Source organism: Carcharodon carcharias, chromosome 6 (genome assembly GCF_017639515.1).
Source record: "Carcharodon carcharias isolate sCarCar2 chromosome 6, sCarCar2.pri, whole genome shotgun sequence".
Taxonomy (NCBI): domain Eukaryota; kingdom Metazoa; phylum Chordata; class Chondrichthyes; order Lamniformes; family Lamnidae; genus Carcharodon; species Carcharodon carcharias.
In genome coordinates this window covers 182,745,648-182,767,222 of record NC_054472.1, presented here as the reverse complement: position 1 = coordinate 182,767,222, position 21,575 = coordinate 182,745,648, and the positions used below count along the sequence as shown (strand labels likewise).

General features: G+C 42.5%; 1 protein-coding gene across 4 annotated transcripts in view; it reads right to left on the bottom strand.

The window, feature by feature from the left end:
• stk3 (serine/threonine kinase 3 (STE20 homolog, yeast)) overlaps positions 1 to 21,575 on the bottom strand; it is a 425,519-nt gene that overhangs the window by 287,698 nt on the left and 116,246 nt on the right. For all 4 annotated transcript variants that reach the window (XM_041190243.1, XM_041190244.1, XM_041190246.1 and 1 more), the window contains 2 exons: positions 16,846 to 17,010; positions 2,339 to 2,506 (listed from right to left, as the gene is read on the bottom strand). In XM_041190243.1, the coding sequence (XP_041046177.1) occupies positions 2,339 to 2,506; positions 16,846 to 17,010 (333 nt within the window). The remainder of the gene's footprint in view (positions 1 to 2,338; positions 2,507 to 16,845; positions 17,011 to 21,575) is intronic.

Sequence of the window (21,575 nt, the reverse complement as noted above, 5' to 3'; positions counted from 1 at the left end):
CCTACCTCTTTGTCTCTTGACTTAATTACCACTAAACTGTTGACATCATAACATCAGTTCCTGGCCCTATTTTAGCTGACATTGTAAACAGTTCCTCCTTCTCAGGTACTCGCACCCTCTCTTTAAAATCTGCCGTCATCACTCAGAGTTCAAACAAACCTACACAAGGCCCCACTGTCCTTGTAGCCCACTGCCCTGGCTCCAACTTCCTTTTCATCTCCCAAGTCCTTCAATGGATTATCACCTGCAGGTCCATGCCCACCCACTAAATTCCACATTTGAACCTCTGAGTATCTACGCTGCTTCAGCATTTAAATGGCCCTAATCAAAGTATCAAATGATATTATGTGCCTGCAACCACTGTGCACATTCCTCCTCATTCTCCTTGGCCTCACTGTAACCTTTTGTCAACCACGCCACCCTCCTCTAATCCTTCTCTTCTGCTGCCCAGTTGAGTAGGACCGCCTTCACCTAGTTCCACTGATACCTATCCAGTCACAGCCAGATGATCTCCGATGCTAGCTTCTCTTCCCATCCCTGAATCATCACCTTTGCATCCCCCAGGGATCTATCTTAGGCCCTCTCCTATTTCTTACCTCCACATCCCCCTCAGCAGCATCATCCTTAACATGACATCAAGTGTCACATTACACTGATGTCATCCAGCTCTGCCTCACCTACACTTTACTCAACTCCTCTACTGTCTGCATTGTCAACTTGTTTGTCTGACATCCAGCCCTGGATGAGCTGCAATTTCCTAATACTTGGAAGACTGAAGTCATTGTCTTTGTCTCCACCAAAAATTCCATTGCAGTGCCAATGATTTCATTCCCCTAAATGGCCACAATCTGAGACTGAATGGAGCTTTTTTCATTCTTTCAGGGAAGTGGACATCGATAGCTAGGCCAGCATTTATTGCCTATCCAAAATTGCGCTTGAGAAGGCTTCCAACCCATACATTTTTATGTTCCTATCAAGCAGCTTAGGGGTTTTTTTCTTGTATAAATGCAAGTTTTGGTTGGACAATGTACCTGTTTCAGTCACAACTGTAGTGGTATCTAAAGATTTCTACATTATAAACAAATAGAACAGCATGTCAGAAGATGGGGACTCACAACCTAAAAGAAAATCCAGTTTTCTAATTTCAAATGCCCTATGAAAACCTAGAGAAATTGGAGAAAAAAACCGTGAGCAAGAATATTTCCTTTCTAATTCTGGAGTCAATTAAGAGTCTACTATTTCAAAAAATTATCAATTGTTCTGGAAGGTGTTATGGCGCAGTGGCAGTGTCCCTACCACTGGGCCATAAGCTCTGGATTCAAGTTCCATTTCAAGACTTGATGATCATGGAAGGTGTGTTCATAATGTAGCCAAACAGGTTGATTAATAGTCTGTAAATCCTTCCAATACGCCTGATAGCAGGTGGTAAAGAGCAGGTGAATTTCCTGGTCAACCATACTGCAGAAGGCATCAGCAACTTTGCCAAGCACAATCATGAACCAATACATGCTCTCTTTGGGCATGGTACCTGAGGATGAGGAGGATCAATTGTTCTAAGAGGATTTCCCAATAAACAGGCCCAGAGTATAAAACTCACCTTAAGTTCAACACAGCTGCAATCAATGTGCCACTTAGTTTAGCTAGGACAATTAAATTAGCATAACATAACTATATAATTTTGATTTTTCAAATTTGACTTTAAACTAGCATGGATACACAAAGTTCCAAGCCATGATGATAAATTTGCATCAGTTTTCAAAGCATTAGAAAAAAGACTGACAAGTTTATAATGTATCCAGAAGGCACAATAATTTGCCTAATCACTTGTTAAACCCAGTTTGACACAGCACTAAAGTTATACCCCACAGCATCAATGCAAAGTATGAGATGGCTGCCTCGAGAGGGGTATCTTGTGTTGCGCATTCCAGAGTCAGATGAAGACACAATTGATCTTCAATCTGAAAATGGCAAGTTAAGCAAAGTAGCACCATAAAACTTACAGTACAGAAAGAAGCTATTCAGGCTAACAAGTCTATGTTATCATTTATACTCCAAACAAACCTCCGCACACCTGTCTTCATCTAACTGTGTCAGCATATCCTTCTGTTCTTTTCCTTCTCATGTACTGATTGGTAGATTTCATATTTAATGCATAATATGTAAATTTACATCATAAAATTATATATTAACTGTTCGATGATTCTATATAATTCTATATCTGGTTTCCATGCCATGTTACATTATTAAAACCAATACTTCAGGTGTTATGTTGCAAAACTGATATTGCCCCAATTACATTTATAATTGCCATAATGACCATTATTAAACTGCCACCTACCCTCATTGGATGAATGTCTGCATAGGGCGGCTTGCCTTCTGCCATTTCAATTGCTGTGATTCCCAAAGACCAGATATCTGCAACACAATTGTAGCCAATTTCTTGGATCACTTCTGGAGCCATCCAAAACGGCGTTCCTATCACAGTGTTGCGTTTTGCCATTGTATCCTGTAAGTCACATCACATTTTCAGTATTATTAATAATTAACAAAGTACTTAAAATTCTCATTGCATTTTTAAAACATTTTCTGCAAAAGTAAAGTAATTAAAGATAAAAGTACTGTGCTATAGAGGTCACAGCATATGAAATTTGGCTTGCACTTTTAAATGTTCGACAAACTGTCTTATTTTATGATGCTACACAAAAGAACATACGAACATGTGAATTAGGAGCAGGAGTAGGCCACTCGGCCTCTCAAGCCTGCTCCACCATTCAATAAGATCATGGCTGATCTGATTGTAACCTCAACCCCACATCCCTGCCTATCGCCAATATCCTTTTACCCCCCCCTTGTTAATCAAGAATCTATCTAGCTCTGCCTTAAAAATATTCAAAGACTCTGCTTTCTCCACCTTTTGAGGAAGAGTTTCAAAGACTCACAGCCCTCAGAGAAAAAATTTCCCCTCATCTCTGTCTTAAACCAGTGACACCTTATTTTTAAACAGTGACTCCTAGTTCTAGATTCTCCACTCTCCACATCCACCCTGTCAAGATCCCTCAGGATCTTAAAGGTTTCAATGAAGTCGCCTTTCATTCTTCTAAATTCCAGTAGTTACAAGCCTAACCTGTTCAGCCTGTCCGCACAAGACAACCCGCCCATTCTTTACTTCAGTCCAGTAAACCTTCTCTGAACTGCTTCTAATATATTCACATCTTTCTTTAAATAAGGAGACCAGTCTCACCAATGCCATGTACAACTGAAGCATTACCTCCCTACTTTTGGAATCAATTCCCCTCATAATAAATGATAACATTCTATTAGCTTTCCTAATTACTTGCTGTACCTGCATACGAACCTTTTGTGATTCATGCACTGGGACACACAGATCCCTCTGAATCTCAGAACGCTGCAATCTCTCACCATTTAGATAATAAGCTTCTTTTTCATTCTTCTTGCCAAAATGGACAATTTCATATTTGTCCACATAATACTCCATTTCCCAGATCCTTGCCCACTCACTTAACATATGTCACTTTGTTGCCTCCTTACATCCTCTTCACAATTTACTTTCGTCGGCAAATTTAACAACCATCCCTTTAATCCCTTCTTCCAAGTCATTTATATCAATTGTAAAAAGTTGAGGCCCAAGCACTGATCCCTGTGACACACCACTCATCACATCCTGCCAACTAGAAAAAGACCCATTTATACCAACTCTGTTTCCTGTTAGCTAGCCAATCTTCTATCCACGCCAGTATGTTACCCACTACACCATGAGCTTTTATTTTCTGCAATAACCTTTGATGTGGCACTTTATCAAATGCCTTCTGGAAATCTAAGTACAGTACATCCACTGGTTCCCCTTTATACACAACATATGTGACTCCTTCAAAGAACTCCAATAAATTGATTAAATACGATTTCCCTTCTACAGAACCATGTTGACTCTGCCTGATTGCCTTGAATTTTTCTAAGAGCCCAATGACATCTTTAATAGTAGCTTCTAAGAAAATATAGATGAAATTCTACCAGGGTTCCATCAGTCCTTATGCAACTCTGGTGGGATGATATTAAAATTATTGCCAGACACTGGAATCGAATTTTTCCACTGTTACCAGTACCCAGTTTGAGTAATGGGGAGGAGATTGCTGCAATTACAGCCTCATATGTTTCTGCTTCAGACAGACCACTACACGTTATAATAGAAATCCAATTGTGTGTTAACTACAGGAAAAGAAAGTAAGTTTCTTTTTAAAAACACCTATAATTCAGAATGCCCATTACTTTGTCCATTGAGAACTTCATCTGGTCCTATTTTATAGCAATAATGGTGTTAACACCATGAATAATGGTATTAACACAACGGTTGGGTGCTGATCAAGCAAGCTGCTTTATCCTGAATGTTGTTGAGCTTCTCGAGTATTGTTGGAGCCACACACCATCCAGGCAAGTGACTTGTGTCTTATAGATGGTGGACAGGATTTGGGAAGACAGGAGGTGAGTAACGTGCCTCAGAATTCCCAGTCTCTGACCTGTTCCTGCAGCCACAGTAATTATACAGCTGGTCCAGTTCAGCTTCTGGTCAATGGTAACCCCCAGATGTTGATAGTGGGGGTTTTAGTGACAGTAATGCCTTTGAATGTCAAAGGGAGATGGTTAGATCCTCTCTTGCTGGAGTTGCTCCTTGACTTGTATGAATGTTACTTCCACCAAGCTTGAATGCTGTCCAGGCCTTGCCACATGTTGGCAGCAACACCTTCAGTACCTGAGGAGTTGCAAATGGTACTGAACAATGTGAAATCATCAGGAAACATCCCTTCTTCTGACCTTATGATGGAAAAAAGGTCATTGATGAAGCATGTGAAGATGGTTGGGCCTAGGGCACTACCCTGAGGAGTTCCTGCAGCAATATCCTAGGACTGAGATGATTGACTCCCAACATCCATAGCCATCTACGTTTGCATGAGGAATTACTCCAACCATTGTAGAGTTACTACGTTGATTCCCATTAAATTCAAATATGTCAGGGCTCCGTGATGCCACACGCGGTCAAATGCTGCCTTGATGTCAAGGGCAGTCACTCTCGCCTCACGTCTGGAGTTTTGCTTTTTCCTCCATGTTTGGACAAAGGTTTTAATGAAGTCAAAAGCCAAGTGGCCCCAGTGGAACCCAAAATGAGCATCAGTGAGCAGGTTACGGCTGCAAGATAGTACTGTGAACATCTTCCATCATTTTGCTGATGATCGAGAGGAGGCTAATAGAACAAGCATTGCCCTTGAAAAGGTCATAGAGGTCCATATAGCACAGAAAACGGCCCTTCAGCCCATCGAGTCTGTGCTGGTCAAACAAGTACCTATTTGTTCTAATCCCATTTCCCAGCACTAAGCCCATAGCCTTGTATGCCATGGCATCGCAACTGGTCATCCAAATACTTCTTAAATGTTATGAGGGTTTCTGCCTCTGCTACCCTTTCAGGCAGTGAGCTCCAGATTCCCACCACCCTCTGGATGAAAAATTCTTCCTCACATCCCCTCGAAACCTCCTGCCCCTTAACTTAAATCTATGTCCCCTGGTTATTGATCCATCCACCAAGGGGAAAAGTTCCTTCCTATCTACTCTGTCTATGCCCCTCATAATTTTATACCCAATCATGACCCCTCAACCTCCTCTGCTCCAAGGAAAATAGTCCTAGTCTATCCAATCTCTCCTCATAACTAAAACTCTCCAGCCCAGGCAACATCCTAGTAAATCTCCTCTGCACTCTCTCTAGTGCAATCACATTCTTCCTGTGATGCGGATTCCAGAACTACACGCAATACTCTAGCTGTGGCCTAACCAGTGTTTTATACAGTTCCAGCATAACCTCCCTGCTCTTATATTCTATGCCTCAGCTAATAAAGGCAAGCATCCCATATGCCTTCTCAACCACCTTATCTACCTGTCCCACTATAAAGAACCGGTGGACATGCACACCAACGTCCCTCTAATCCTTGGTACTTCCTAGGGTCCTATCTTTCATCGTGTATTCCCGTGCCTTGTTTGTCCTGCCTCACACTTATCCGGATTAAATTCCATTTGCCACTTATCAGCCCATCTGACCAGCCCATCTATATCCTCCTATAATCTAAGGCTATCCTCCTCACTATTTACCGCCCCACCAATTTTCGTGTCATCCGCAAACTTACTGATCAACCCTCCTACATTCAAGTCTAAGTTGTTTATATATACCACAAACAGCAAGGGACCAAACACCGGTCCTTGTGGAATCCCACTGGACACAGGCATCCAGTCACAAAAACACCCCTTGACCAACACCCTCTGCTTCCTGCCACTTAGCCAATTCTAGATCCAATTTGCCTTGGATCCCATTTGCTCTAACCTTCGTTATCAGTCTCCCAAGCGGGACCTTATCAAAAGCCTTGCTGAAGTCCAAGTACACTACGTCTAATGCATTGCCCTCATCTACACACCTGGTCACCTCTTCAAAAAATTCAATCAAATTGGTCAGACATGACCTCCCCATGCTGACTGTCCTTGATTAATCCCTGCCTCTCCAAGTCTGTCCCTCAGAATTGCTTCCAATAGTTTCCCCACTGCTGAGTTTAGACTGACTGGCCTGTAGCTCCCGGTTTATTCCTTCCCACGTTCTTGAATAACGGTACCACATTGGCTGTCCTCCAGTCCTCTGGCACCTCTCCTGTGGCCCGGGAGGTATTGAAAATTATTGCCAGCGCCCCTATCTCCTCCCTTGCCTCACTCAACAGTCTGGGATACATTTCATCCGGGCCTGGAGATTAATTTACTTTTAAGCCTGCCACACCTCTTAGAACCTCCTCCCTTTCTATGCTAATTTCTTCAATTATATCACAGTACTTCTGCTGGAATTCCAGACCCATGTCGTCCCTCTCACTTGCGAACACCGACACAAAGTATTCTCTTAGAACCCTACCTTCCTATGTCTTCAGGCTCCACACACAAATTTCCACCACTATGGTCCTTAATGAGCCCTACTCTTTCCCAAGTTATCCCTTTACTCTTAATGTACTTGAAAATAACTTTGGATTTTCCTTTATTTTACCTGCCAATGTTTTTTTATGGCTCCTTTTTACTCTCCTAATTTCCTTTTTAAGTTTCCCCTCTACACATTCTATACTCCTCTAGGGCTTCGGCTGTTTTGAGCCCTCGGTATCAATCATAAGCCTCCCTTTTTCTCTTTATCCAATCCTGTATATCCCTCGACATCCAAGGTTCCCTGGATTTGTTGGTCCCACCTTATGTCTTTACTGAAATATGTTGGCCCTGTACTCTCCCTATTTCCTTCTTGAATGAGTCCCACTGCTCTGACACAGATTTACCTAAAAGTAGCTGCTTCCAGTCCACTCTGACCAAATCATATTTGATCTTATCAAAATCGGTCTTCCCCCAATTTAGGGCTCTGCTTTCTGACCCATCCTTGTCCTTTTCCATAACAACCTTGAATCTAATGGAGTTATGATTACTATCTGCAAGACGCTCCCTCTGATACCTCTACCACTTGCCCGGCTTCATTTCCTAAAATTAAGTCCAGAACTGCCCCCTCTCCTGTAGGACCTTCTACATCCTGGCTTAAAAGGCTCTCCTGGATGCATTTTAAGAATTCCACTCCCTCTAAACCTATCACACTCTGACTAACCCAGTTAATGTTGGGGAAGTTGAAATCCCCCACTACTACTACCCTATTATTTTTACACTTCTCTGAAATTTGCCTACAGATCTGCTCTTCTATTTCTCTCCGACTGTTTGGGAGCCTATAGTACACTCCCAGCAATGCGATTGCTCCTTTTTGCTTTTCAGTTCTACCCATATGGCTTCATTTGAGGAGCCTTCTAAGGTGTCATCCCTCCTTACTGCTGTAATTGATTCCTTGATCAATATTGCAATACCCCCTCCTCTTTTACCTCCTTCCCAGGCTCACTTGAAGACCCTATATCCTGGAATATTGAGCTGCCAATCCTGCTTCTCTCTCAACCATGTCTCTGTGACAGAAATTACATCATACTTCCATGTGTTAATTTGTACCCTCAACTCACCTGCCTTATTCGTCAGACGTCTTGCTTTAAAATAAATACCATCCAACCTTGTCAAACTCTGTTGTGCCTTAACTGGCCTATAATTTCTATGCCTTCCAGACTCACTTGCTCTTCTCTTCTAATTTTGGCTGTGCATCTCCCCCTGCTGAACCTCCTCTCAGGATCCCATCCCCTTGCCACGTTAGTTTAAACCACCCCCCCACCACTAGCAAACCTCCCCGCAAGGATGTTGGTCCCATTCCGGTTCAGGTGCGACCCGTCTGCCTTGTACAGGCCCCACCGCCCCCAGAAATGATCCCAATGTCCCAGAAATCTAAAGCCCTCCCTCCTACACCATCTCTCCAGCCACGCATTCATCTGGACTAACCTCCTATTTCTATACTCCTTAGCGCGTGGCACTGAAGTAATCCAGAGATTACTACCATTGAGATCTTGTTTCTTAATCTGCTTCCTAGCCCCTTAAATTCTGACTGCAGGGCTCATCCCTCTTTCTACCTGTGTCGCTGGTACCAATATGTACCATGATCTCATTTTGTTTGCCCTCCCCCTTTAGAATGCCCTTCAGCTGCACAAAGTGGTGGTGAGCTGCCTTCTTGAACAGCTGCAGTCCATGTGGTTTAAGTATACCCACAGTGCCGTTAGGAAAGGAGCGCCAGGATTTTTATCCAGCACCAGTGAAAGAACGGCAATATATTTCCAAGTCAGGATGGTGAATGACTTGGATGGGAGCTTCCAGGTGTTGGTGTTCCCATCTATCTGCTGCCTTGTCCATCTAGGTGGTAGTGATTGTGAGTTTGGAAAGTGCTGTCAAAGGAGCTTTGGTTAATTCCTGCAGTGCATCTTGTAGATGGTACACACTGCTGCTACTGTGCATCGCTGGTGGAAGGGAGTTTGTGGATGTCGTGCCAATCAAGCGGGTGGCTTTGTCCTGGACAAAGAGTCAAGCTTCTTGAGTGTTGTGGGAGCTGCTTGAAATTGCAAGAGTAAAAGAAACTTGAAAAAGAGACTTCCAGAAAATAAAATGTCATTATTTCAGCCATTTGATCAGAGCTGAAAAACTAGAGATCTTCTCTGGAGGGCAACGTGGAGGGCAGCAGAAAGAGGTGTCACCTTAGGCACAGCTGGATTACAGATGCACAAGACAGACAAGCATGACATACCATGACAGCAGATCTCCTGGTAGAAGTAACTACAAGCAGCAGCAGGTACTGCTCCTGGCCTGCCCTCCTGCACTCTTATTTGAACCAGGGTTGATCCCTTGTTTTGATATTAATGGTAGAGTGAGGGATATAAGGGCCATGAGGTTACAGATTGTGGTTGAATACAATTCTGCTGCCACTGATGGTCCACAGCACCTCCTGAATGCCCAGTTTTGAGCTGCTAGATCGGTTTGAAATCTATCCCATTTCAGATGGTGGTAGTGCCATACAACACAATGGAGGGTATGCTCAGCATGAAGATAGGACTTCATCTTCACAAGGTCTTTGTTGTGGTCACTTCTACCTATACTGCCATGGACAGATCCATCTGCGACAAGTAAATTGCTGGGGGCAAGATCTTGTAGGTTTTTCCCTCTTATTGGTTCCCTCACCATCTACCATAGGGCCAATCTAGCAGCTAGGTCCTTCAGAACTTGGCCAGCTGAGCCAGTAGTGGTGCTACTGTACCACTTTTGATGGACTTTGAAGTCCCCCTTCCAGAATACATTCTGTGCCTTTGCCAACATCAGTGCTTCCTCCAAGTGGTAATCAATATGTAAGAGTTCAGTAGGAGGTATCCTTGCCCATGTTTGACCTGATACCATGATACTTATGGGGTCCAGAATTGATGTTGAGGACACCAAGGGAAATTCCCTCCTTACTGGATACCACAGTACCAATGCCTCTGCTGGATCTGTGCTACTGGTTGGAATGATGATGGCAGTGTCTGGGACATGGTCTGAAAGCTATGATTTGCTGAATATGACTATATCAGGCTGTTGTTTGACTAGTTTGTGGGACAGCTGTTCCAATTTTGGCACTCGTCCCCAGACATTAGTTAGGAAGACTTTGCAGGGTTGACAAGGCTGGGTATGCCTTTGCAGTTTTTCGGTGCCCAAGTCAATGCCAGGTAGTCTGTCTGATTTTATTCCTTTTTGGCTTCTCTGCAGCAGTTTGGTACAACTGAGTGGCTTGCTACACCATTTCAGAGGGCAGTCAAGAGTCAACCACATTGATATGTGTCTGAAGTCACTTGTAGGCCAGACCAGATGAGGGTGGCAGATTTCCTTCCCTCAAGGACTTAGTGAAGAAGGTGGTTTTTTTAAAATTCATTTACAGGATGTGGGCATCACCAGCTAGACCAGCATTTATTGCCCATCCCTAATTGCCCTCGAGAAGGGGTGGTGAGCTGCCTACTTGAACCGCTGCAGTCCATGTGGTGTAGGTACACCCACAGTGCTGTCTAGGAGGGAGTTCCAGGATTTTGATCCAGTGAAGGAACGGCAATGTACTTCCAAGTCAGGATGGTGAGTAGCTTGCAGGGAAACTTCCAGCTGGTGGTGTTTCCATGTATCTGCTGCCCTTTAATTATTTCTCTTTAATTTTTAATCCTTCCCTGTTTCAAAGGTGAGAATATTTTGCAAGGTTGTATATTCTGCAAAATATACCAGCGAAGTTAGACATCTTATTTAGTAGTAATGGATCAGGAGAGTTGGGTGTAGATGGTTTGCTTTAGCTCTGGACTTTGGCAAAACTTAGGTAGGGGTTCTTGAGTTTGCCAGCACTACAGTACCTTCTGTTTATAGAAGTGTTTTTTTTTAAATTCTTATTTAATATCATGCAGAATTAAATAACCCAATTGTACACTAGGGTGATACACTCAGAGAGTTTGAGTGCCTAACTTTGTTCACATTAGCATTTTTTAATTTCACTTTGATTTCTCTCTGATAATGTGGTAAGAAATTTAGACAGATTCTGTGTATGACTGCTCATTCTACTAGCTTCCCAAAACATCTTTCGAAGTCCCAATTCAATTACTTTGCTCATTACATCTATCACAAAACTCAGAATGTACCTATCAAAAAAAAAGCACAAATTGGTATAAAAAGAGATTGAAAGCATTTTCCATTGGAATGTAACAATCATCACCAAATCCAGCACTTTAGGATAATGGGGCCCATTGTGGAAATGACATGTGTGGGTTCAGAAGGCACACCAGAGATCATTATATTGACTGCAACCTTTCCTTTATGCAATTTTCATTGTCCAATATTTTTCCCCTGTTTGTTGTAGAATCAAGTAATTATGAGGAAAAGGTGCATCGCCTGCTGGTAAACATCAACCTACTGTTCTAGAAAAATTATTCAGCATGTCATTTTATAAAAGCAATAAACAAATTTAGGCAATTTGTCCATCAAAAGGTGTAATTTTGACTACTCCCATAGGGCACACATCTTACATTTGGATGCCATTCTGCAATCAGGCAATTTCTGCTCCTTTATTACTAGTATGTACACTGCCCCAGTGTAGTCCTGTCATCACTTGCCCGTCCTCCCTGCAATAACCATCTGCTTCCAATTGTAATTCATGGAAGGAATTTGCTTCTCCTATTCATCTAGATATGCCCATGTAGGTGCACAAAGACAATTTGGATGCACAGCATCTATAATTTTATAGACTCTGAGTATTTATATTTGGTATTGTTGAAATAAGATTTCATGGTAAAAGAGTATTTTTACTATGCTATGCACTGTTAGCTACTAAAAGGATTAAAGAATTTTTGAAAGTCATAATTAAAAGCAGGACTCCAACAGGCATTTCTGACCCTCTGAATGCAACTTTGTATTTTTCTACTTAGAGGGGTACTGTAATTACTGTAATTCTCCACCACATTGCTCCCATGCCCCCTTAGAGAACATCCCCTCCACTAATGCCACCTCCTTTTCCCTTCACCTCCTCATCTCTAGAGCACTTAACATCTCTTTGTTCCTCATGCTAGTTGATATTAATTACTCCCCTATTCACTTTGGCAGTGCTTCTCTCCTGTTTAAAGCCTTCAACCTCTCTTCAGTAGATGGTCAAGGAGACATCTGTCCTCACAGACAAGTTTCTAACTTCCGATACCCTCCTTGGCGCTCGAACATGTCACCTCCCAGGTTAGTGTTCATTTCTTTGCAAATTTGCTGTTCAAATCCCTCCTGGCTCACTACACCAAGCCAACTCTGGCAAAAGTCACAAATGACAGCCTCTGTGTTCCTGATCTCAGTGTTGCAGAATTTAATACCATGCTATCTTGTTTCACTTTTCCTCAGTTTTCAACTCCACAGAACCAAACTCGCATGGATCCAAAGCTGTGTATCTGAACATAACAAATATATATCTAGTAACAGCTTCTTTTCCTACCACTGCACCATCACCTCTGGAGAAGGGGACCCCACAAGCATCACCAAGACGAGGACGGAAGCCACAGGCATCTCAACCACATGCAGGTACAATGGAGTAGGCCACCTCCACCTCATCCTCAGTCATACAGAGAACACAGAGTAGGAGTGGGGGTGAGCGCAAGGTGACACACCTTTAGCTTCACTTCATGGGTCACATTCACTGTGTTTCACCTATTTATGTAGTTATAAACAAATTCTTTATTGATATCACTCAAACTTGTGTGTGTTCATAGATTGTGGTCGTGACTGGGAAGATGGCTAAGGGGGAGGGAGGGGTATGGGCCATGGACTTGCTGTGAATGCCAAGTCTGAGGTGGGGTGATAGTGGTGGTGCAAACTCTATGCTCCATGTCCATGGATGGCACAGGGATCATCCAGATGTGCACTTGCTGGAAAACCTGCCCCTGTGATTCAAGTTCACAATAGGGGTGATGTGACATAGGGCTGGAAACCACTCAGCTGAAGCACTGACAAATTACTTTGGCTCTTTCAGTCATAACAGCTGGCTGATCACCATAAGGCCTGGGACAATGTCAGTGGTCTCCCTCCAATGCATCAACCTGTCCTCATTCCTTCTTCCCGTCATCTTCAGAGAAAGAGTGGTGCATCACACCTTCCTTCCTTGTCCAGTTCCAGACCTTTTTGAATAGACATGTTGTGAAGCACACAGCAGATGACCAGTCATGGCAATGGAAGCGGATCTTGTCCATAGTCTGCTGAGTGCAAGCTCATGTAAGCAAATGGCTCTAGTTGTAGCGCCTCTCCACTCTTGAGTGGGTACCAGGCAGGCGTAGGAGCCAGCACCTCATGGAATAATCCTTATACCCCAGCAGCTACCCAGAGTGTCTGGATGTTGGCCTGAAGAGATAAGCCACCCAGGACACTTGCAGGGTGAAAGAATCATGACAGTGCCCAGGAGTCAAGTGTAGACTGGCAAGATCCTCTGCTTGTGGGTACAGACCAGCTGCACATTCAATGAGTGGAATCCTTTTCTGTTGAGGAATCTAGCTGGCACGTCCATTGGTCCCCTGATGGCTGTGTGGATACAACTGATGGCCTCCTGGACCTATGAGAATCCACTGATGGCGACAAAGGCCAATGGCCTCAATGCCTGCGCTGGTGCCTCAGTATCAAAATGAATTTATTTATTTACCATCCCCACTGAAATAGGGCATCTGTGACCTCCTTGATGAGCTGTTGACTGTGAAATTACTCTAGTTCACGACTGAGCCCTGGAATGCCCAGGGAGCATAAAAATTCAAGGCGACAATGACCTTGATGGTTGCAAGTAGGAGACTGTCATAGGGGCCATGATGCATCAGGTCCCTGTGCACCATACTGCAAATCTCCAAGACTATCTGACTGGATAGGCAAGGTCTCCTACAGCACTGGCACTCTTATGCAGGAAGCTGACTCTTGGACGGTACACCTGATGTCATGGGTAGTGAGTGCATCTTTCTTCTTGCAGCCATTCTCTATGCTCTTCTTGCCACTTCCTGACCAGAAGCATGCCTCCACTGAGGCTCCTCTTCGCTGCTCTCTCCACTGTCAAAATAGCCTGTTCCCATCTTTGGTCTCTGAGCTGGCAGTGGTTTGTGCGGCAGGGTTTCCTCAGCCAGCATTTTCTACCCAGGTGAAGTCTCTCAGGACCTCTCACTGGTTAGAAATACATGCTTCTCAGCAGCAGTAATGGCAACTCTGTGCCACTGTTCATACATATATTTATGCATTAATAAAGATAAACTGGTTTCAGTTGCATTTTTGGTTGTTTATGAGCCTTGAGTGCCTAGAAGTCTGGGTGGACCTGTGTCTGAAAGTCTTTTGGGTTTGTTTATGTATAGATTTTTAATAAGATTTTAAAACCCCTGAAGTTAAAGGCAGGTTAAAAAGGGGTTAAAAGTTTAGTGATTTTGGGGGGAAAAAGTGGAAGAATATTGGGCTATTGCCCAGCAACAGTGGTCAAGTAACACAGAGACACAGAGAAAGACAGGGGATAGTTCAGCGTGTGTCAGAGGGAAGACAAGGGTTCTTCAGCTCTGAGAAGAGCAAAGTACAAGGCTAGCAGGACAGTAGTTAACTGAATAGTCAGTTATCGGACTCAGTCACGCGATCAGTTTAGTGGTGTTGCTACTGAAGCAATGAGTTTAAAGTGTAATAAGTTTTACTGATGTTATTTGCCAGGAAATATATTTACTAGGACACCAGGGAAAACTCCCATGTTCTTCTTCAAAATAGTGTTATGTGATCTTTTATGGCCACCAGGAAGACCTGTGAAAAGAGCAGAGTAGAGAAACTGTGGGTTCAGTTTCCAATTGTTAGCTTATGGAGGTTTAGGGCTGAATTTTCAATGTCTGTTGGGGGTGTGAACAGATGCAGGCGCAATTTGAAAATCATGTTATCGGAAAGTGTGCACTGGATTCCACCACCTCCAGGAAGCAATGCAATTTTCAATGTTCTTAACAATGGAGGCAGTGGTCAGATAAAATCATGCTCAGCTGCTCAACTACCAGGACAGAGTTGCCATTCCTGGTGCTGGGATGTTTATTTTTGAGTGTCTCAAGGAGAGATAGGAGTTGGGTGAGAAACATCAACTGAATGCTCAAGAATTCACTGAAAGAAAGCCGCTGGCACGTGTGCTAGTCCCTCGCAAGGAGACTTTGTATCAAGCTAGTGGTAACTCTTCACTGGCTTGTGTGTCTGTAAAGATATTGCTTGGTGAAGGAATATTGGGAAATTGAATAGTCGTCTTCTGTTTGTATTGAGATCTTTCCAACCTTTTTGTCTGTTGCAATTTAGTTAGTTTTTCTTGCTTTAATAAATATTTTATTCTGTGTGTTAGAAATTCATCAGCAGACTCCTATGAATTTGTTCAGTAACTTTCCTCCATGATTTCTGAAAGAGAGTTAGGATCTATCAAGCCAGGTTTCACTCTGGGATCTGACATGTCCAGTACAAGCATCAGCTGGGATTGTAACACCATCAGTGATGACTTCCCGCAGTGTGGACGTCGCATTCACCCTGACATGTCCCAGACACTGCATGTTCGCCATGCCTGATGATTGAAAATCCAAAACTGGTCCAGTGAAGGCGTTTTAATTGGCTCCACAAATAGCTTAACAGGCAGTTAATTGATGGCATGGTGGGTTCCAGACTTCCCTCTCCGATTCCTGTCCTCCCACAGAAAATTGCATCGCCTTCTGGAGATGGTGGGATTCAGTGCCATCCTCCGAGGAGGCTATTTTCAAATTGAGCCCACACCTGTTCACACTCCCAATAAAAACTGAAAATCCAGCCCTCCGGAAACTGACAATTAGAAACTGAATCCACAGTTTCTCCACTCTGCTCTTTTCACAAGAGGACATAGAAGGTCACATGACACTATTTTAAAGAAGAGCATGGGAGTTATCCCTGGTGTCCTAGCAAATATCTATCCCAGAAAATAACATCAGCAAAACAGACTGTCCTGTAAAACAGACCATCTTGTCTTTAATATGTTGATGCTTGAAAAAGCTTGCTGCATACAAATTGGCTGCCACATTTCCTACATTACAATAGGGACTACCCTGCATAGGCTGTAAAGCACTTAAGGGCATCCTAAGATCTCAAAAGGTGCTATAGAAATACAAGTCCCTTCTTTCTTTCAGGTCAGTTTGCATTTGTAAGAAAAGACAAGATTACACTAGTCCAGCTGCGTGCTCTTCATCAGGTCTACAGTACTAATAAAGTGGACATGCTTGAAATGTCATTACTTCATCTGTAAAGGGAAAAGTCAAGTTTCTCAACTTTCTGAATATTACCAGCATTTTCTATTTTTATACAGATTTTCCTTTTTTACTTTATATTAAATTGACAATAGTTCAGAAAAGACTAAAAAGGTAACTGGCCTTTCAGCTCTTAGACTATAGTTGAATCTAGCCACAACTATAGGAGATGAAAGTCTGCTGTCTGTGAATACTCACAGCCAAGCTTCCTACCAAGGAGGGGGGTCACCATATGTTATATTCAAGAATGTCAGCTGGTGTTGGACAGAACTGGTGCCAATCTTTACTCAGTCTAACATTTATTTAGAGAGTGAAACATTACAAGCATATAATTCAACAATACTAGTTTGTGAGTGCCCCTTTAAATCTGCTCAAGTGAAACACCATATAATGCACTGCACTTACATTTAATTAAATACAATTTGCTGAGAAAGGCCACTGGTTAATGTCACAGTGGCCAAATAAAAGTTCCGTTTGAAGCTGGAATTGAATCACGTTGTTAGTGTAAAGTAAAGGAAGTTTTACTCTGCATCTAACCATGCCATGCCTGAATGACATCAACTATTACTGTTTAATCTTTTTGGCTACTTACTGTCAGCTGGCCTGCAACGCCAAAGTCCGCAAGCTTTGCATGCCCTTCTGTATTCAATAGGATATTTCCAGCTTTGATGTCTCTGTGAATTTTCCTCATGAAGTGCAGGTATTCCAGCCCTTTTAAGGTGGATTTGAGAATTGTTGCTATTTCATCTTCTATGAGCTAATAAGCAGAACATATGCTAAATATTAGATCACAGTATTAAAATACTACAAATAAATATTTTAACATATTTAACTACATACTGTAAATATTTAAACCCCCAAACCACTAGCTTTTAGTTACTTCTAATGAAACAAACATGGCAAATTTCAGTGCCAGGATTTTGTACTATATTCCATATTACCTTGCAAGGAACTTGTAAAATATATTTCTCATGGCACACACTAATATTAAGTACCATCATGCAGAGAAACATGCAGGTTTGAGTGCCACTCCACTTGGTTCTGACCAGAGGCTCATCAACTGAAAAAGTTCCAAGCAGAAGCAGAGGTGGGAGGGAAGGAGGGAAACAGCAACAAAAACAAAATCAGCTACTGGAGTCATTCTCCAGGTGTTCCCACCACATCCTAGAAGACCCAAGATAACAAAAGACAAGACATTTACAAAACTACTCCCATGAAACAAAGGCTAATAAAAAGCATCTTCCATTAACAAGATTTCAAATATAATTGGAAAACAGTTCTTATAATGACTTGCAGCAACATTCAACAGCCATTAAACACTCATGAACAAAAAAAAGGAAAACCCTAGGGTCCATTTCTAGGAAAAAAAATAGAAAAAGTTTTAGTAAGAGAGTATTTTGGGAACAGGCTAAAATACCTGTAGTTATGGAAATGGATAATGTACAATCCAGTGGTAAAAATATTTAACTGGAAGAGGGTTAACTTCAATGAGTTGAAAAGGGATCGGGTGCAGGTGGATGGCAATCAAAACGTAGGAGCCAAAACAGCAATGGAGCTAGAAGAGGCCTTTAAAGATGTGGTTCAGGTATGGAGCAGATACCTATCTATGAAAAAGAATGCAAGAGCATCCTAACTTAGATGTAGAAATTAAAATGATACAGAAAAAGGTCTGACAATTGAAAAAAGTGCCATCGCAGGAAGGAACATGCAGAAGTAGCCCCAGCATCAGCGAAAGATGACCTAAGATGCCCCCAACAACGCCTTGCTTGAAAAGGACTACGCTCCTACTTAAGGGCTCAACAGATGAGCAGATGTGACCCATTGGCAACAATGCAAAGTCAAAAAAGATAACAATTAAAAGGTTACTAATAACATACAGAACCAAGCAAAATATATAAAGCATAGAAGATATTTTTCTTTATTGATTCATGGTACGTGGGTATCGCTGGCACAGCCAGTATTTATTGTCCATTCATAATTGCTCTCAAGGATGTGGTGGCGAGCTACTTTCTTGAACTGCTGTAGTTCATGTGGTACAAGTTGTTATTATCCTGGAGCAGACCCCAACATTTTGGTACGATTTAGTTCCAGACCAGTAACTTTTCTTTAAAGCAGACAAAGCTTGAAATCCCAGGTACTTGCTAAGACAATTAAGCCACAATATTCCACAGTTTTCAACAAACGAAAAGAAACTTCACTGTATAATTTACAATATCTATCTTATAGTCTAACATTCAGAATGAACATGAGATAAATATGAATTTACAGGATAACTGTGGTCGAATACACCACACTGCACAATAAATGGTAGATGCAACCAAGGTGGGTCTCGTGGATTTCTTAGCAAACCACCCAGGTGTCAATGTCCGCTGTGAGCTACACAATGTTGAGGGATTTCAAGTCTTCACTTTCTAAGATCTAGCCTCTGAAGTTGTTTTGACTCAGACTACCTCAACAACTGCTTACCACCTGGTGGTTTATTCAGTTCTCCTAAGACTGCATTCCACTGGCTTCCCGAGGCTGTACTCCAGCACCGACTCTCAGACACAAGTGTAGCTCTTCAGCGATGCCAAGCAGAACAGCACTGCTCCAAAGGGTTGTCTTGGCCTCATGGGACCACAGCACAGAGTCAACACCTTCTGCTGCCTTTTTAGCTCTCCAAGGTTTCTCTGAGGCCTAGTTGTACAAAGCCAGCACACATCTGTTGCACTACCTAGAACCTCTTTCTTTGCTCTTCTCCAAGTGGTTTCTTTCCCCAGTTATACCTACCAGCGGTCTCCTCCCAATGGTCTCCTCCGCATGGCGGTTCCTTCCCTGGTGGCCTTTCTCTCTGACACGGGACACATCCTTTTTATGGAACCATGCAGATTCCCGTAATCATCGTTTTAGCACCACACAAGTACCCTGATGATCTCTGCAACGGCCCCAGAAGTACCCGGCACACTGGACTGAGCGTGCGCCTGAGCTCCGAGGGCATGCCAGGACTCATAGTCCTCGGCCTGCAACTGGAAAGCACCCCAGAGACAGGTAAGTTCACATTTCTTAACAAGGCACAACAACACTGAGCAAATTGTTGGAGCTGCAGGCTGGCAAGTCCCCAGGTCCTGATGGACTTCATCCTAAGGTCTTAAAAGAAGTGGCTAGTGAGATATTTGATGCACTGGTTTTAATTTTCCAAAATTTCCTAGATTCGAGGAAGGTTCCATAAGATTGCTTTATTCAAAAAGGGAGACAGAAAGCAGGAAACTACAGGCCTACAGGCTTAGCATCTGTCTTAGGGAAAATGCTATAAGCATTAAAGATGTTATAGCTGGGCACTTAGATAAAATCAAGGTAATAAGGCAGGGTCAACTCCAATTTATTGGAGTTCTTTGAAGAAGTAACATGTGCCATAGAGAAAGGGGACCCAGTGGATGTGCTGTACTTAGATTCCAAAAGGCATTTGATAAGGTGCCACATCAAAAGTTATTGCAGAAAATAAAAGCTCATGGTACAGGGGTTACACATGGCATGGACAGAAGATTGACAAGCTAACAGGAAACAGAGAGTAGGCCTAAATGTGTCATTTACAGGTCGGCAAGATGTAACACATAGCGTGCCACCAGGATCAGTGTTGGGGCCTCAACGTTTTACAATTTATATAGATGACTTGGATGAAGGAACCAAAGGCATGGTTGCTAAATTTGCTGATGATACAAAGATAGCTGGGAAAATAAGTTGCAAAGTTGACAGGAGGAGGCTTACAAAGGAAAATAGATAGGTTGTGTGTGTGGGAAAAGATCTGACAAATGGAGTACAATGTGGGAAAATGTGAAATTTTCTATTTTGGCAGGAAGAATATAAAAGAAGCATATTATCTAAATGGTGAGAGATTACTGAGATGCACAGGGATCTGGGTGTCCTAGTGAATAAATCGCAAAAGGTTAGTATTCAGGTACAGCAAATAATTAGGGAAGTTAATGGAATGTTATTGTTTCTTGAAAGGGAAAGTGAATACAAAAGTAGAGAGATAATGCTTCAGTTATACAGGGCATTGGTGAGACCACATCTCAAGTACTGTGTAGATTATTGGTCTTCTTATTTAAGTAAGGATGCAAATGCATTGAAAGCAGTTCAGAGAAGGTTTACGAGACCAATACCTAAAATGGTTAGGTTGTCTTATGAGGAAAGGTTGGACAGGCTAGGCCTGTATCTGCTGGAGTTTAGAAGAGTAGGAGGCGACTTGATTGAAACATATGAGATCCTGAGGGGTCTTGACAGGGTAGATATGGAAAGGGTGTTTCCTCTTGTGGGAGAATCTAGAGCTAGGGGTCACTGTTCAAAAATAAGGGGTCTGAGGAATTCTCTTCCTCAAAAGGCAGTGGAAGCAGAATCTTTGAATACTTTTAAGGCAGAGGTAGACAGATTCTTGATAAGCAAGGGGGTGAAAGGTTATTGGGGGTAGATGGGAGCGTGGAGTTGAGATTACAATCAGATCAGCCATGAAGTAGGCTCGAGGGACCATGTGGCTCACACCTACTGCTCATTTGTATATTCCCATGTAGTGCTGTTAAGAAGGAAGTTCAGAAGGATTTTGACTCAACAACAGTGAAGGAACGGTGATATAGTTCTAAGTCGTGGAGTCAGAGGGCATGGTTGCGGTACAATGAGTACTTTGCAACAGTCTTCATGAGAGAAGAGAAGCTGTCAATGCACCAGTAAACAAGTAGTAGTAATATTGAATAGAATAAAAATAGATAAGGATGTACTTAAAGGTTGGCATATCTCAAAGTAGAAAAGTCACCCAATCCATTTAGAAGCATCCTGAGGGAATTAAAAGGTGGAAATTGTGGAGACATTGGCCACAAATTTCGAATCCACCTTGAATATGGGGATGGTAACAGGGCTGGTGGGTTGTAAATGTTACACCTCGGAAAAGATGAGGGGGACAAATCCAGCAACTAGAAGTCAGTCGGCTCGATGTCATTAGTATGAAAACCTAGAGACAATAATCCTGGACAAAATTAATTAGCATTTGAAAAAGCATGAGCTAATAAAAGAAAGTCAGCATGGATTTGCTAAAGGAAATTATGTTTAACTAACATGGTCACCTCGTTTAATGAGATATCGGAGAGGATTGTTAAGGGTCACGTGGTTGATGCTATATATATGGATTTTCAAGAGGTGTTTGACAAAATACCACATAATAGATTTGTTGGCAAAATCAACGCCCATGGGATTAAATGGACTGTGGGGGCATGGAAACAAATGTGGCTAAGGGATAGAAAGTGATAGGAAACATTCATTTTTCAAACTAGAGGGAAGTAGAGTAGCAGCATTCCC